General features: G+C 32.2%; 1 protein-coding gene across 4 annotated transcripts in view; it reads left to right on the forward strand.

Moving 5' to 3' along the window:
- Window positions 1-18375, forward strand: part of LOC145738821 (cytotoxic granule associated RNA binding protein TIA1) — a 106925-nt gene that overhangs the window by 60317 nt on the left and 28233 nt on the right. For all 4 annotated transcript variants that reach the window (XM_081993897.1, XM_081993899.1, XM_081993896.1 and 1 more), the window contains exon 4: window positions 14174-14369. In XM_081993897.1, the coding sequence (XP_081850023.1) occupies window positions 14174-14369 (196 nt within the window). The remainder of the gene's footprint in view (window positions 1-14173; window positions 14370-18375) is intronic.

An 18375-nucleotide genomic window follows, 5' to 3' on the forward strand; every position in this document is an offset into this window, starting at 1 on the left:
AAGATGTTGCATAGCGATGGGCATGACTGAGTCCAGTCAAAAGTGTAGTACCATTTTCCAGAAAAATTAAAATAGAATTTAAGCAAGAAGTTAAACTTAATATTCATAATGAATAATAAATATAATGCCAGTGACAATATAAAAGAGTGGACTCTGGTGATGATGCTCTGTTATGCTAAAAGAAAAAAAAAAGCAAAAACTTTCTTGCAGTGGAAACTCAAAAACATCAAAGTTGTTTAGATAAACTGGCTCTAGTTGAACTTAGTAACCTTTGCATGAAAATTTATAATTATCCTAAACTGTTCCTTTAAAGTTCACAAAATCTGTAAAATTATTAATAAGTTACTAAAACCACTGAACAAACTTCTTTCGAAGAACATTCAACTTATAAATAATATACGTAAATTAATAAAACTTGTTGAGGAATTGGAACCAAAAAGGTCGTATTTTATGCATAACATAAAGCTGAGGGCTGTTGAGACGTTATAGATCGAAAACTGAACTGGGGAAAAGCTAAGAAAACTAAACTAACTTTTTGAATGTTTTGAGTAATTTATTAACCTGTGTTAGAGAAGATGTTTTTCGCGACCTTGCTCAACCGTAAAAGTGTTGACTTCGTGTTTATTACGACGTGAGGAAAATTTGAAAGGAGGGATTTAAAACTTTATCTTTGATTTTTCTTTCCAGTCGTATTCGCTTTTCAGGCGAAAATTTTGCATACAAATCGTATAAAAATAACATTTTTCCGGTGGTTGGAATCTGATAAACTATTATTTATAGCCACTAGGTATAGAATTAGAAGAACACGAAGTTCATGGTTACTCAGTTTTTCCGGAAAGAAAACAATTCTGATTAAAGTATTCAATTAAATGAAATTATAAGATTAGACTTAACCCAGTCACGTCACATCTATCAAATTGATTATCATGAAGCTGTAAAACACATTTTGTCTAACATTACAAGTAACAATACTTTACGTTTGTTCATTGAACAAAGAGTGACAATTTTGATGTTTTTCACAGTCAACATACTCCCATGAAACTATAAAACACACTTTGCTAGTGTTTACAGTTTTTTGACAAAGACACTGTCACAATTTTAGTGCAAATGTTTACTGGAGTGTGCACCGGTATCCTATTTTAACTTATTCTGACAAAAGAGGATAGTCAGTGTACTACAGCTTAAAATTCTGGTTAATACTTTGCCCAAAATATGCCTAAAATATTGGTCAAGTCTACACGTGCAGCAATTCCATAAATTACAGCACTGTTTCTAATATGTGATTGGCCAAGAAAAAGCAGCAAGCTTAAAGCTGCTTTTTTTGACCAATCACAAAGTAGGAAGTGTTCATCAAACCTTTTTTTATAAAAAATAAAGATTGTTTTTATATCTAAATATATTTTAACAAACATTTTAGATTTGAAATAGTTGTGGTAATGGTATTCGACATTTAGTGTTAAATTGAACAGAAAAAAACACTTTTTTTACAAAAAGATGACTTTTCCTGCTGGTGTGTTTTGTGGAATAGTTTTTCGGAAGGTTAGGTTAGGTTAGTCCTTTATCCAGAGTAAAAAATTTACAATCTATAGTTACATGTAAAGGTATATTCTTAAATATCATCAAAGTATAAACGTTTGAAAAAGATATATTCCTTTTTACAATTTTTTGTACCTTTTATGTAAATTTGTATTTACCGTTAGAGGGCTTTAGCACTTTTTAAAAGATTCTCAGTAGCATCTAGAGGTCTCCCACACTTTCAAACTAGTTCTAGAGGCTTCTATTAAAACAGTAATGGGAAGGTTTAAAGACTTATAGAACCCTGTGGCACTTTTAAGAAGGTTCTTAGTAGCATCTAGAGGTCTCCGACCATTTCAAAACAGTTCTAAAAGCTTCTGACAATTTAGAACAGTTATGGAAAGGTTAAATACACTTATAGAACCCTCTGGCAGTTTTAAGAAGGTTTTCAGTAGCATTTAGAGGTCTCCCACACTTTCAAAGTAGTTCTAGAGGCTTCTAACAATTTAAAACAGTAATGGGAAGGTTTAAAGACACTTATAGAACCCTGTGGCACTTTTAAGAAGATCTAGGGATCTCCGACAGTTTCAAAACAGTTCTAAAAGCTTCTGACAATTTAAAACAGTTATAGAAAGGTTAAAGACACTTATAGAACCCTGTGGCACTTTTAAGAAGGTTCTCAATAGCATCTAGAGGTCTTCCACTCTCTCAAAGTAGTTTTAGAGGCTTCTAACAATTTAAAACAGTAATGGGAAGGTTTAAAGACACTTCTAGAACCCTCTGGCACTTTTGAAAAAGATTCCAGTAGCATTTAGAGGTCTCCCACACTTTCAAAGTAGTTCTAGAGGCTTCTGGCAATTTAAAACCGTAATGGGAAGGTTTAAGACACTTGTAGAACCCTCTGGCACTTTTGAAAATATTCTCAGTAGGTAGCATCTAGAGGTGTCCGACACTTTAAAAATAGTTCTAGAGGTTTTTGGCAATTTAAAACAGTTAAGGCAAGGTTTAAGACACTTATAGAACCCTGTGGCACTTTTAAGAAGGTTCTTAGTAGCACCTAAAGGTCTCCGACAATTTCAAAACAGTTCTAAAAGCTTCTGACAATTTAGAACAGTTATGGAAAGGTTAAATACACTTATAGAACCCTCTGGCAGTTTTAAGAAGGTTTTCAGTAGCATTTAGAGGTCTCCCACACTTTCAAAGTAGTTCTAGAGGCTTAACAATTTAAAACAGTAATGGGAAGGTTTAAAGACACCTATAGAACCCTGTGGCACTTTTAAGAAGGTTTATCTAGAGATCCCCGACAGTTTCAAAACAGTTCTAAAAGCTTCTGACAATTTAAAACAGTTATAGAAAGGTTAAAGGCACTTATAGAACCCTGTGGCACTCTCAATAGCATCTAGAGGTCTCCCACTCTCTCAAGGTAGTTTTAGCGGCTTCTAACAATTTAAAACAGTAATGGGAAGGTTTAAAGACACTTGTAGAACCCTCTGGCACTTTTGAAAAAGTTCCCATTAGCATCTAGAGGTCTCCCACACTTAGAAAGTAGTTGTAGAGGCTTTTGGCAATTTAAAACAGTTATGGAAAGGTTTAAGACACTTGTAGAAGGCTCTGGCTCCGTTTAGAAGGTTCTCAGCACAATTTAGAAGTCTTTGGCACATTCAAAACTGTTCTAGAGGCCTCTGGCATGACCGATTTGGAATAACCGCTCAATTTTCATCATTCAATGCTTGTTTTTAATACTTCAAATTCTGCTTTATTTCATTACCTCTAATGCTATGGAAACATTGTTTAAAGTGTGGATCTCGTTTTCACATGAATACAGAATTCTCACATTTCCAATCTATTTTAAATAAATATGTTGACATCCACCCGGTATATTATTCATTCCATTTTCAATTCAAACTTTTTTTTTAGCTTTCTAGTCATTAAGTAAATATCATCACCACATTTCGGTTTTATTAATAAAGCAAAAAAAAAACTGTTTGATAAAATATACGTCGTTCTATTATGTGAGCTAAAATAACCCAGTTAAAATGTTTAAAGCGCTTGATTTTACTGTCATAAATTTAAACGCTTATATACTTTGATAAAAATACCGTAACTAAAACGTGTTGGTTTCGCAGTGCTTTGTCCTGACCGGGCTTGTTAACAAGATATGGATTGAACTAAAATATTCACATAGTGGGTTGAAAACCGCAGTTTGTTACTGAAGTTGTAGTGAAATTCGTATTTATTAAAAGAGTCAGTACAGGAAACTAGAATTTCTTTTAAAAAAATGTTAAGGAAAAACTGAAAATCTGCAGTCTCAATATTATATTTTAAAATGAGGTCTTAATGGTTATATGTTTTGCCTAAAAAGGCTTACTCGGTTTATGCTTCAGTCTTTTTAAGAACATGGACATGGAAAATGTCAAATACGTTCGATGAGGTGTTAGAATGGAAAATTATATGAAATATTCTGCCGAAAATATATTAACATAGAGTGAAATTCACTGCATTGGCTGGAACAACTTTCCTAAACAAAATGTATAGCCGCAAGCGATGCGGTTAACGCGCTTTGTTAAAATTATACATGTACGCTTGCGTTTCAACATTCGTGGAAAGGCTCTGTCTCCCCGTATGTTGGTCACCAGAGAACACACAGGTGTTCGTCTAAAAAAAATTACATTCCCTGTAGCACCCCACTGTTACTGTAATGCTTAATTGACTGTCCTTTTATCCTATATCTGAGTAATTTTTAAAATAAATTAGCTGCAACTACTTTTATCGTGAACTTTTCCAGATATCAATATCCGCTAAAAATGTTTTCTTGTTCGCTGCGGGATCTAATTTATTTCCATAGATATTTGACACTTTGTATCGATTCGCTAAGGTTTCCTCGCTTTTAGCTTGGTCAGGAAGCGACTGCATTTTTCACCATCATTTTTATCATAAAAACCATTATAATTTTATAAAGTCTGTCAGATATTTCAAAAACTCTCAAGTGAACTTCAGGCTATTGATGTCAACGTCAACATTTTTGGACATCCTACACCAAAGCTTTGTAACATTATACAGACTATTATGCCTAGGATACTTGGTCATTAGATTAAACATTCAAGTTTGATTTCCAGTTAAGTGTATCACGCTCATTAAGATCAGGTAACATCTCTCGTTTTCATGGTTTTAACTCTTTTCGTTTACCTTAACTTAATTAGAGGGTGTTGAGTTTGTTTTTGATTAATTACAAGAGAAAATGTCCCTAATAAGTAAGTATATATTATCACAGTCTTAAAACTGGTTGATACATATTTGCAATCAAGGTGAGACTAAACAGAGTGTAAAATGTGCTGTAATAGTAGTAAAATGCATTGTTGTGTTTGATAATGTTGCTTATTCCACCTTTTAACGGTCATTGTTCTAGTTTCTATATCACGAAAGTTATCGTCGTTGCACTTTTGCGATTCCCAAGTGGTTTTTATTTTTATGGGGATTTCTGCTGACAATGTAGGTTAATTTGATTAAAATTGTTATGTTTTATAGCGACAGGATGGAGAATTTTTATTTGCCAAACGTGTTATTAATTCCTACCTTTATATAAATTTAAAAATTAAGTTTTCATTAAAGTTTAACCTTCTTGTTTTGCACAGTACAAAAAAGCTTACATAAAATGTTTTTTCTTCTTTTCTCTCGAAACAAAATTAGCCAAAAACCATGTAATGGTTTATTGTAACTTCACGTTTTTTGTATTAAGCAGATTTTACATCGCAGTTTTATGACAAAAGAAATTGATTAATTTATTTATATGTTTCACGAAATGGAACAGTTTCCATTTTCATCCAAGTTGTTTGATCAAACTTACTATTTTGTCTTTAGTCAACACTTAAAAACGAAGAAAGTTAAAGTAAACTTTTTTGTTTTTCGGCTCATCTACAGAAGGTTTAAATATTTCGTTTCCTCCAGGTTCCAAAAAGCTTGAAGTACAGCAAAAAGAATAGAAATCATTATGAGTCAAATATGTTTGAAATAAGCCACTAATAATGGGTTTTGCACTACTCAAAAATGAACCCAAATGACAAATTATTTGTCCTAAATAAATGAAGACACTCTCAAAGAATAGCTATTTGACAAGAAGGGATAGCCTGCATAATTCCTTTGATGTTGTCCATCATCTAATTTTCATAATCAAATATAAACTCATTTCTTATAATCATTGTTTACTTCTTTTGAGTCAAAGTGTTTTAAGTTCGCCTCTTAATCATTGGAAGATATCAATCCTTATTAACTATTATTAACTTAAGACTGATGTTTTAAAACAAATATTTGATGTGGTCTGAGATATGGCAACCTTCTTCAACAACCTGAATGATCAACCAATAAAAGCTTGGCTTTTAAGCTTTTGAAGACCTAGATCAAACTAAATAATTCCCATTTCAGATAATGTATCTCAGAAGCATTTATAATACTTTTGAAAATTGTATATTGTTGGTCTTCTTCTGGGATATTTCAACTAATTCTCGTCTTTGAAACAAATTTCAATGCTAACTTCAGTATATGTAAGATCTCAGCAAGATTAAATTATAAATAATATATTTCAACAGAACCATTTACAACACAGAAAATTGGACTTACTCTTACATTGTACAACCCCATTTCTTGTGGCTAAAGTAAATAGGTTTTTTTGAAGTGTTCTTCTTTTGCCCTTACACCACACAACTTATTAAGTAAAGTTTTAAAACAGTTTTCTGTTTACAGGATAATACAGAAAATCCTGTAAAATAAGAAAATGTTATTGTTACTTTGACATTATTAGCTGTTTGATGGCAATTCATAATTTTTTCTTATGTCACTTGACATGAACTACTTCGTGAACTATTTAAATAAGCTACAGGAAGAGCTTTTTTGAGATTGGAGAAATTGCTGCGTTTGAAGACAACATAACTTTTAGTTGGTTTATAACTAGGAATTGATAAGAATTAGTCTAATTGTGAGTTACTTGTAGTCTACATCAAAACTGAGTTTCCTAACATCTCTAAGTAATAATAACAAGTCTCTAAAGTTTAAAAAACCAAAACACCCCAGGCATAATTTGACTAACAAAAGGTCGAGTTTCTAACAAAAGAACAATTTTTGACTTTAAGGAAATTAAGACGTCAAAGTTTGATTTTTTCCAAACAAATCCCATATGGTAGGGGGTTGAAAAAGCTTTCAAATCGAAAGTATATAAATTATGGCTAATTCCCGATAGGGACGTTGAGGTCAGGTTTACATTAAGGCTGTTAAACTTCTGGCACATACGAGACCAAATTGTCCCAGAGCTTTTAAAATTTTTCAATGCTGGCCGGAAAATCCGTAACTTTCCGGTGGAAGGCCTGGGTATTATTTAATACACTTTTAATTCGATGTGATTTATTTATAAAGGTTGAGAGGTTGGAACCGGATAATTTGGAAAGACTTCCGTTTATAGGATCTCGATCGTAATTTATTAAAAATAACAAATAAATGAGAAGCGCTGCTGTTGATAGGGGGTATTAGTTTTCTGAATTTGAACCCGTGTTTGTGAAACTTGGCTGGTTATTAATTAAATATTTTTACCCTTCTCCTTTCATCAAACGGTTTAATGCAGGGAATTTCTTTTGCTTCCATTTTCCTTATTGAAGTACCAGCGTTAATTAGATTGTTCAGTAAAATTTGATCTGAACTTATTGAGCACTTTTATTCAATTAGTTTAGGAAGTTATATATGGAATTTCAGTTAGTTGTTTCGGTCAAACAACTGATTCATGATAGAATTCCTCTATTTAATGAAAGCATTATCTAAGCAGCGACAAAGCAAATTACGCACTCTCGTTCTATGCCTTTGACAACTACGAAAAGTTCCAACTTCAAAGGGATACCTTACCAAAACTTCCTCAATTCAGCAGCGTAAAGGCGTCAAACCAAATTAAGGTTTAATTTTGGAATATCGGAAACAATTAATGTTGAATTATAAGTTTTGAATACCCTCTGTCATCGATTCTTGACTCTACTTTGTAACCTATAAACGTTTAATTTGAATTTTCAATTTGCAAACAGTTCGTTTATAACTTGTGGTGGTTGAACTTCACTCACTATTGTTTTTAGGTTAGTAGTACAGTATGTAACACACAAATCAACCAAAATTGAATCCTGATGTATGAAAGCCAAGAAGAGCGTGTCATATTAATATCTTTTGTTTAGCGTTGATATTCTGCAAGTCAATTTTCAAATTATGCAGTACAACTGTAATAAAATAGTGCTACGTTGAAGTAATTTAAAGAGCAAGCCGAAAACCGGGTGAACCGACAATAATTTAATGCAATAGCGGCACAAGTTTCCAGAACCATTAATCAATGTTTGAGGCGTTTGTGTACAATTTAGAGTATTACGGATTAAAATAACTATCAAAACGCTAATTTATGGATATTGGCAGGAAAATGATATGTCGATATCAAGGCTATGAACTGGCACGTGGAAACCCCCTGTAGTTATTTCTTATGAGAAATATTATACATACATAGTAATCCAAATTGTATTTACGGTTAATGCATCTCTTACAATGTTCATTTATTGATTGACATGTGTGCAATACACATTTGCACTTAATAGAACGTAAGCAAAATTACATGTAGCTTAATAGCATCATTCCACCTACTACATGAACTACATGAGTTCAATTAATACACCTATTAAAGGGAAATCCAAATCAATTATTGGGAACTTGCTCCTAAATTCCCTTAGAATTTGCTTCAAACTTTATTACTGTTTTCAGACCTTTCCTTTAACGTCTTAATAACACAAAATTACTTAAAGGAAACAAAAATATTTTAATATTTTTCTCCTCTATTTACTTTGAAAACATTTATCCGGAAATACGATGAAAATATTACTTTAAAAACGTATCCCGTTACTTAAGGAAGCGGAACGTTGATGACAAGTGAGTTTTACTTCTTGATTTTTATTTCTAAGAGCCATTTAGTATTTATGTATAGGAAGAAATATCTTTTCCGATGTTTTCAGTTGTGTTAATATATTTAAAAACGTACTATAATAAAAAATTATTATTTACTTGCAATGTTAGTTCTTATACAGACCGTAGGAAAACCGTGTAACTGAGAAACATTGATGAACAAAAAATCTTGTCAAATACTTTGATTTTGGCTATTGAACCATTCCTATTTATTTGGATGAAGTTTTAAGGTGGATTTATGCACGACGTTAAATTAAAGCAAGTTAGAATTATACTAAATTAAAGTAAGTTCAAAAAAACATTCAATTTATGCAGCACAAAATTAACAACTAAGAAAAAGTCGTCAAATTGTGTTTTTTATCCTTAAATTGTTAAAATAAATTGCTTTATGTATTTCTTCAGAAAAATTCCTAACAAAGTTGTCCTTACCGTCGTATCCTAAGATCTCGAAAATGGTTTCCGATTCCGATCATTTGTTGAATATAAAAGTGGGTTTAACAAGCTCTATTACCTTGCAATCATCTATTTGAGAGTTTATTTTATACATTGGTATATACTACTTTTATTGTACTAATTTGTTTTCACAGATAAAACATTCTTTCTTCTACCTTGTGCTTAAGTTTTCTAGTTTTGTGTTTTGTTATTTGCCCAAATCACTTAGGCACATAGGGCTCTTTGGCCAAAAAAAATCCGACAAAGGAAGAAAACGCCAATCAAGATAATAATTGATATTTGTCCAAATCCTATTCGGGCCATGCGCGATAAGCATTAAAATTAATATTAAGTTAAGAAAGTTGACCAACTTCTTAATTTAACTTAACTAAACTTAATAGAAAATTCGGTTGCCTAAATGTCCACATGTTGATGTTTCTTAGTATTTAGTTAAAATAGAAACTGACAAACTCTCTGCAATCATTTCAATTTATAGTTAACCAGCATTGACAAGATTTACTTTATACTTTTATTGTTGATTGAAACGCATTTTTTTTTCTTCAATTTTTTTGCTATTAATGTGAAAATTTAAACTAAATAAATATAATAAACACAACACCAGTTACATTTGTGAGTCTACCACGGTATTTTTGACAGTTATGACGTTAATTTTGTAGTATGGCTGTTAACGTATATGCATGCAAGTGTCAAAAGTCATTTCATGGAGATGTAAAGTGCAGCTTGTGCTACCACTCAAAGATGTTACAACTCAAATTATTTTATACGTCTATAGTTGAGGTTTTGACAGTTTTAACACCGTTGTTCATGTTTAGTGCAAAATCAATGCCAAACTGTTAAGCAGGAGAGAGATAAATTTGTTTTGCACTAAGCAATAATAAGCCTGCTTTATACGTCTATAAAAGAATTATTTTGATGATAATTATGACATGGTTGTCTATTCAGAATGTAGTTTCACAGTTGTCACATACAACCCCGCTCATGGAGCTATAAAGTGTAATTTTTTTGAATATTTTGTTACCACTTTTTGACGCCATAAAAATGCAGTTTAGAGGTTTATGGTTAAAGATTTGACTTTTGCCTAATCTAATCGACTGCCACTGATGTTTGTCTGTCTGTGATTGTTCAAAAATTGTGCTCTTGACATGTGTTTAATAAAGGTCTCGTTTCATCTTGAAGCAATTCCAAGACTAAATTATGTACTGTTCCTTAACATATCCTATAACTAACCTAAAACAGTGAAAAACATCAGTTTTGGCAAGATTCCCATTACAGGTGCAACTGGTCTCTACTTTCACTTGTCCTATATACAATTTGCTTTGATCTACTTCTCCAGTTTTAGTTCTCTAAGTTTATAGTTACACATATTGGAAGTGATAATTTAGCTTCCACTGTTCCGACATCCTTTATATCATAAAAAAACACACGTAGTATAGAAAAAAAGTTACATACGTCTACTATTATGTGTTGTCACAGTTCTTCACGCGACATTGCATGACCAGTTATTTCCATAAAAAGATGGTATCTTAAACCGGAAAAATGCCATGCAGCAATATGTTGCCAAAGCTTGAGTAATCTTTCCAAATGAGAGTTCAGTAAGAATAAATCATTAATTATAATTTCCTGCTTGAATCAAAGGAATTAACACTTCGATGGATTAGTAGTAGCAAAACCGCTCGTAAAACTTATTTACAAAACTTGTGAAATAAACAGTCTGTATATCCCTGATTATTTGTACGTGTAAGACCCGTTCTTCATGCCCGTATTTGTTTTAACTGCTCATTTCCTGCTAACAGTTAATGACACACCTGTATGCTATCATATACGCATCGTCACGCCCAAAATACCTATTATGTGTTTTCCTAGCCAGACAAAGACATAGTGGTTGCGCAAATATTGGTTAAAAATTTAAAATTACGTTTTGTTGTATTGGAAAATAGGAGACAGAGTAAAGGCAGTTATCTCCGAACCTCTATTCAGTTAAAAACTATCAATTCCCAAAAAAAAGGAATACCGCAATGCAGAAACTCCATTTTAACGATTCATGCTTTTTACATATTCGTTTTAAAATGTAAAAATCTTGTATCTAGGAGAATTATAGGCAATTGAGTTCCGGTGCTCTCATATAGCATAACATAGAGTTCTACATCTCCTCTTGAATTGAATTTAGTTATCCAAAAGCACACTTCTTGGAATAATCTCGAGGAAACTCGCTTTTCAGAATGCATTCTTTACGTCTCCTTTATCAGCCCGGAAAATTCTATTGCTATACATACCAATTTAGAAGCACAGGATCAGCTACCTAATTTGTTATCAGTTTTGGAACGATACATTTATATTGGCTCATACTGATAGAGATTATTTTATGTTTCAGACTATAATACATATTACATGTTATTAACATAAGTAAGTCACTATCATACTATTGAGTGAAATGTTTGTTTATAGATTCACACTGATGGTATATTAGAAGTATCTAGAGAACGACTCAATATTTGTCGTTGAAATATTTCCCATAAAATCGTACTGCATACTAATCTGAATACGGACACCTGCTTGTGCTAAGTTTGAACCACTGTTGAATTTGACAAATATCTGTCAGAACATGGAAACTGAATAGGAAATTTATACATGGATTGGATCTAAATTTAATGTTCTTTATTATAAACTATAAAACACCGATGTATCCATTTTAAAAAACGAACTTTTGACACTTTTTTGATCTGTCCGACTGAAAGATAAATATTGACCATCCTGTAGGCCTTTTTCATTTTCTGTCTCAGGGATTTTCGACCATGTAGTATTATCTAACTGAAGACAATAGGTTACATCAGCAAACCTTTCAGGATATGAGAATTTAAATGAGAGAATACCCTGAATCACCCTGTATATCAATAAGTGTTATAGAGAACTATAAACTACATTTTTCAAAATTATTCGAACCAATTATTTAAGTTTATTTATATATATTTACGACAAATTTCGCAATGATATTATCATTTCGGACAAATTGTCAAAAATTAAAGTTTTTAAATAAATATTAATTACAATTGTTTTTTGAACTGCAAACTTTTACAGAAAACATTAAATATATACTAGGGTCCTGGTGAAATTTGTACATTTAACTCTGCATCACCCTGTATATAGAGTTTTCTTTTTTTTAATCTTTGACCACTCTTTTTCTTCGGACCTAATTGTTCCTTTATCAAATATTGTACACTAAAATAAATAAAAGAATTTCCTATCAATTAACAAAATGAACTATAACTCACCATACAACATAGATTCCACCCACAATTTCTGAAGAATTTTACGGATGATTTTCTGTTAATTACTTAAATTGATTGCAGGAAGCAAAAATAAAAAGCCCAGATCGGAAAACTAAGAAGTAGAAATAGCAATTTCCCCTTACTTAAAGCTGAGTCCGCCAAGTTTTGGTATTTTCTCTTTTCTAATTTGCCACTCTAATGGTTTCTGATTTAAAACTGTAATATACCGTGAATTGTAAATATTGGAAACCTGACTAGCTCGGAGATCTCCGTTATACCTCTCAGGTTTTGCATGGTTAATTGTCAAGTTTAAACTAAACGAGGCATGTGATAATCGGTATTTAATTTGAAATTGTTTGACGACAAAGCGACGTTGCAAAAGGGAAGAACGTATCGATTAGTAAAATTCTCTACGAGACTTTTGACTGTCCGATGTGAGTTGGAAATATCAATTTTTTAAGGAAGTTGGAAGGATTCAGAGAACTTTTTTCAAATTTAAACATATTGGAATTCTTTTGCAGACAAACCGGCATCATATTACTCTTTTGCACTATGTCAAGAATTCAATAATCAAAAGAAACAAAGCAGTTGCCTGTCGTCGGCTGACAAGCAAAGCTTTTAAGCTAAAGTTAAATCATTTATTCAGATTTTTCAGCTTGCAAGGTTTTTGAATCCTTGCTAAAATATTCGTTTGTTATTGAGATTTGACTACCAATTCTAGATGCACCTGGCCTTAAGCATGTCGTTACTTCCAATATGAAAAATCAGATATCTACAGCGGCCAATACAGTTTGTGGACATTTCTCTATAAAAAGAACTAATATCCGTTTAGCCCGGAAATCTTCGAATAAATCTGAAATTGCCGTTGGCGTAATAATCTTATAACTCAGTAGCGCAGAAAAGGTATATTTATGAAAACCCAACAGCACTCAGTTTTGGCGCTGATCGTTCATACACGGGTGCATTCGCAAACAGTAAATGAACCCGATTAATTGGAGGAAACTAAATCAAACAACCGGATGTTTAGAAACTAAAAATATAGTTTTTTGACACAAAATTTTCCGTAACCAACCACTAGCAACGTGATTAATTTTTCTATTATGATAATAAAAAATCTTTGAGTAGACTTTCTGTATACAACTTTTTTACTTTTTCGGATTTTTCCGAGTCGATGCTTTATTTTGGGTCCATAAATGGGATACATGAAGGTTTCGAAACCTTGTAATCCAACTTGAAAGATTTGATGTTTATGTATGAGAAGAAACTAATACAAGTTTGGATACTTTTTTGAATTTACTTACCAAATTGCAAAATAGTTTTCGAACTGTGTCAAATACTTTTTTATACATAACAAAATAGACCCAAAAAATCGTTTATAATTGATGAATTGATAAAATAGTTTGACATAACATAACGTAATGCCTCTTTCATAATGAACGTAAACCTATTTGTTCACAATTAAATTCTGAGCACAAACCAAAACAAAATGCTTTACATTTCTAGTTTTGTACTAAAAAACAAAAACAAACTTAAACAAAACACAATTTAAAAATCATATACGTAGCTCCATTGTGAATTTTAAACTTACCTTATATAAATTACAAGTTTTTTCTTTAATTACTTTTGCTACACTCTAGCTTGAAGCTACTTAATATTCTTTTACCATCTTGGAAAACCGTCGTATGCATGCTGTAATTCTTTTTAAGTCTGCATATTTAGAAGAAATCTATGCAATTCTGAGGTTATGTTCCAGAAATGTTTTAAATAAATATAACATAAAAATTATGAATACCTGAATTTTCTTAAATTGATGTAATAAACAGAGTGTCCTTTAATTAAGTTAAAATATGTATTATATGATTGTTCGCATTTGTCAAAATTTTTTAGTTTACTCTAGAATTCTTCAATTTACTGATTCCTGTCAAAAATATGTCACTAATTTGTTTTATTGATTGTAATCATTGTTTCAGGAATTGAAGACAGGATGGGTATCCAGTTCTAATGTCAACACATCAGTAAACCAGCCAACCACCCTACTGGCTGTACCCCCTATGATGACGCAACAACCTTCTAATGCGGTACCGACTGTACCTTTGCAGATCAAAACGACTTCAACAATTGTGACGCCACCCGTGATTAATCCAGCACCAAAATTAGATACTTCAAGTAAGTTTCGTGACTTAAGGGGTGAAATAGAAAAATATATTTATAACTGCACTTAATAGTGAAGGCAATGACACATTGTATGCAAATGTGCGTACTGCGCGCCAAGAGAATAAATATGTAAATAAGGGTAGGGTTAACACGTATTACTACTATTTCGCAGCTTTACCCCCTTTTGGCGTTGCAGATTTTTATTTATTTACCCGTAAATGGTAAACTGTGTATCATACCCTGTTCGATTATGCACCAAACTAGGTATGACATTAACCTAAGCAGGGATTTTATGCTAAATTTAGAAAAACATAGTGTAATATGACAGGACAACAGACTCCGTTACGTGTATCGATTAATGTAACATGCATTCACCAGTGTGTAAAATCAGCTACTGAATTTACCACTTATATATCCACTATCTACGAGATAAATGCGTTAGGTTGTCCCTTTTGGCAAAACCAGATTAACGATGTAACTGCGCCAACCCTTATTTTGCTTCCATTAACGTGTAATCATTTTAATGACATTCTTTCTTCCCCTGACCTACCCCGCAAATTCATAATAAATCCTTAGGAAAAGAATTTTCAGTTTTTATAACTGTAACAATTCGTAATCTTTATTTGTAATGCGTGATGTGGGAGTCGGGGGCTTTTTTTTCTGTAATTTAAATGGCCACAGTTGCGTGCCTTAATGGTTCGTGTTAATACCACTTGTAATTTGTACCGTAGAGCGCATTTCATATTTTTAAACTCGGTTTGTCCTTTAGACCGCTATGAAATTAATAAGTAATGGAATATGTTATTCCGTTTTAATGGAATATGACTTTGTTTCTTATTTCCCAGAATAAGATAATCTAGTGTTGTGGTTTTTTGCGGATTGGAAGGAAAACAATCTTACTGTTAGAAAGAAGCCAGCAAATCATTAAACAGAGATAACTTAATGTACGTAGTTAATTTTGAATTTTCAAATTTTAGAAAATCATTTTGAAATACTTTAGACAAAGGAGCAAAAGTAAAAACTTGATTTCAAATTTCGAAATAGGTCAGATTGTTCTGAGATCGATTGAATGTTTTTTACACGAGAAAAGGTTTTTGCTAGAACGGAATCTTCTATCCACAGATATTATACCGCCATAATTTTCCATATTTCCTCCCTCCCATGTAAATGCGGATATTGCCCATAACTTCCTCCCTCCTCATATATAAAAGGCGGCCCCATTACATGTGTAACGGTTTTATACTAATAGTGGGATAAAAGTTTCCATTTACTATGTACATTTGTATATTATAAAACCGTAGATAGCCAATAAATCGAGCTATCACGTGACGTTGAGCGGGTACGTCTGGGTTATACCGTTTGGCCGCTAGATAGCGTCAAAGTTGATCATTTAATTTCGTACTTTTTGAAATTTTTACCATAAATGTATCTTAATAGAACGCAACTTTTGTGATAAACACAATTTACTTAAAAAATGCACCGTTTGGCTTTAAAAAAATAAAAACTGAGTTGTCTCCAATTTTTTCAAGGGGGTAACCTAGCAAAATTTCGAAAAAAAAATCAAAATTTTTAAATCGACTTTCACCGAGGGAATACTTTTGGGTTAATAGTCAAAAAGTGGCGTAGGAGGCCAAAGGGCAATTACGGCCCTTATAAGGAAGCCACGCCCTGAAAAGTACCTAATAAAGCCACCGGATTTAAGTTTCTCAGGGGCAAATTAGTTGATAACAGGAATTTCATTGAGATAGTACCAATATGGTACTTTACAAGTTTCCCTAATATAAAACTGCAAAAAACAGTAATATCTCGAAAAATGTCCAACTGACAAACCTGAAATTTTTACCATAGATGTGTCTCAACAGGCATAAAATGCACTGTTTGGCTGAAAAAAAAAAGAATTTTTTCTTACACAATTATATATGATGATTATTTTAAAAAATTTCAGCCTCTTGATATTACTTTCAAGCTAAACTAAAAAATATAAAACACAGAATGTTAACTAGTTAATCAAAACAACTGAATCCCTACTACATTTTTCAACTTATGCTAAACTAAGCACAAAGAGATCATCTTGAAAATCAAAAGAGGATCCAACTAACTCAACACCCCCTACAAAAACGGGGCATGAGTAGCTGCTATTACATGTAAATCTGATCAGCGTGATTAACTTTACATGAACGCTATGAGGGAACATCAAAGGGTTTAACCCTTGCTAGAATGCCGAAAAGAGCAAACTAGAGTATTATCTAAGAGATTCATATTATCCCATGTTTTTTGTAAACCGAGTGATTTACATGGCTAAGGCTTAACCAATTATTGTGATTAATTCCTTTTGCTATTTTTTCTGTATTTAAAGCTTCAATATTTTTAAGTAAAAGCATTAGTTAGAAAGGTACTAGCATTAGTTAGTAGGATTAATATTGAGGGAAACAGGGAAAGTATGTACTAAGTAATATTAATTAATGTTGCCAAGAGTGGCGCTGGAGGGATATTAGCTCTTATGAAGTGTTATGATATAATAAGGGGTGACTAATGCGACTTTGGACACATTATTATATTATTATTATTAGTATTATTATTATTAATTAGCTTATTGCCTTGCTAGGCTTATTACAGTACAGTGGGCTTAATGGTAAGAGACATTTAATCAATTAATACATATAAGACATTTTCTACAACTTATGATTCAATGTGTGTATATTTTCGTTTATAACCTCATTAAGTTCTACTATATATGCGTGTGCATATGCAATGTTGGGTATGTAGTGCGTGTCACAGAGCATCTCCAGGGAGTTTTATCCAATATCTAAACCCAGCCCAACCTTACAGGTCGTTTTCAAAAAAAAAAGCTTCATAAATATTTAACGTAACCCTGCAAATTAGTTTGAACAACAAATTGGCTCACGCCCTTTTATGTGGACTTACATTATTAATGGCTACGCAAGATACGGCACAACACACAAAAGACTTTAAATTTTAAAGGGACATCACAATGCAGCACTACATTGTGTAGATGCTCATTGAAGAGAATAGAAACAAAGTTAGCTTTTATTGACTTGGTTTCGGCTGTAAAGGGACCATGATGGTGAAATGCTTTTCCTGTATTATATTCTTGGTCGTAAAAGAGGCACAAAACATTGTATACCAAGCTTTCAAAGTGATTTAGGGATGGAGTTTCGCCAACGATTTACGTTTATCCCGCAACGAATTTGTTTCCTATTTTTTAATTCTATGACAGCTGAGTGCGTGTTATATTTCGTTTTTATTATTGCTACGCACTCAAAAAATATATTAAAGCTCAGCAAATTAATTTAAGGAACAGAAACGCTTCATACAGGGTGTCCGAAAAATGACAACATTTCTTTAACAAAACCGAAACTGCCCTTGTTACTTATGTCCGTTTTACGAGCCTTCCGGAGATATCCGAAAAAAAACGAAATTTTGGAAATTAGTCAATATATCTAATGACATATATTGAAACAAACATTAAACGTTCAGTTTCCGTAAAACATAAAACCGTACAATTAAAACATATAATTTTAATGTTCCCACTCACAGTTTTTCAAACGTAAACAAAAACATAACTCTCTATGCCTCTTTGAACGTTAACATAAGAAACACGTAAACATAAACGTAAAGTTTTTTTTTAACCCTCTTTATGTTTTACGGAAACAGAACTATGAAACCACCTAACTCTAGACTTAACTGTCAAAACACAATTAGTAATAACGTCACATAATTTCTGGATAAGTACTAACAAGATCATAGTCATAAACAAATATGATCATAAAACATACATAATATAATTAAGCTGAAATGAAAAAAAAGTATTAGTTAAGTATTTTGTTTTACTGTAGTTTCCTTAAGTTTTAAAGAAACAAGTAAACATAAACGTAAAGTTAATTAGTGTTAATGTTCATTCTGAAAAAGGCAATGAGGAATTATCACGTGGACAAACTTCATTTACTGGTGGGTTGTCTAAAATTGATTCTTTTTCTTTTAGAGAAATAAAGAAATT

Source organism: Ips typographus, linkage group LG16 (genome assembly GCF_016097725.1).
Source record: "Ips typographus isolate SLU linkage group LG16, UJ_Ityp_2.0, whole genome shotgun sequence".
Lineage (NCBI taxonomy): Eukaryota > Metazoa > Arthropoda > Insecta > Coleoptera > Curculionidae > Ips > Ips typographus.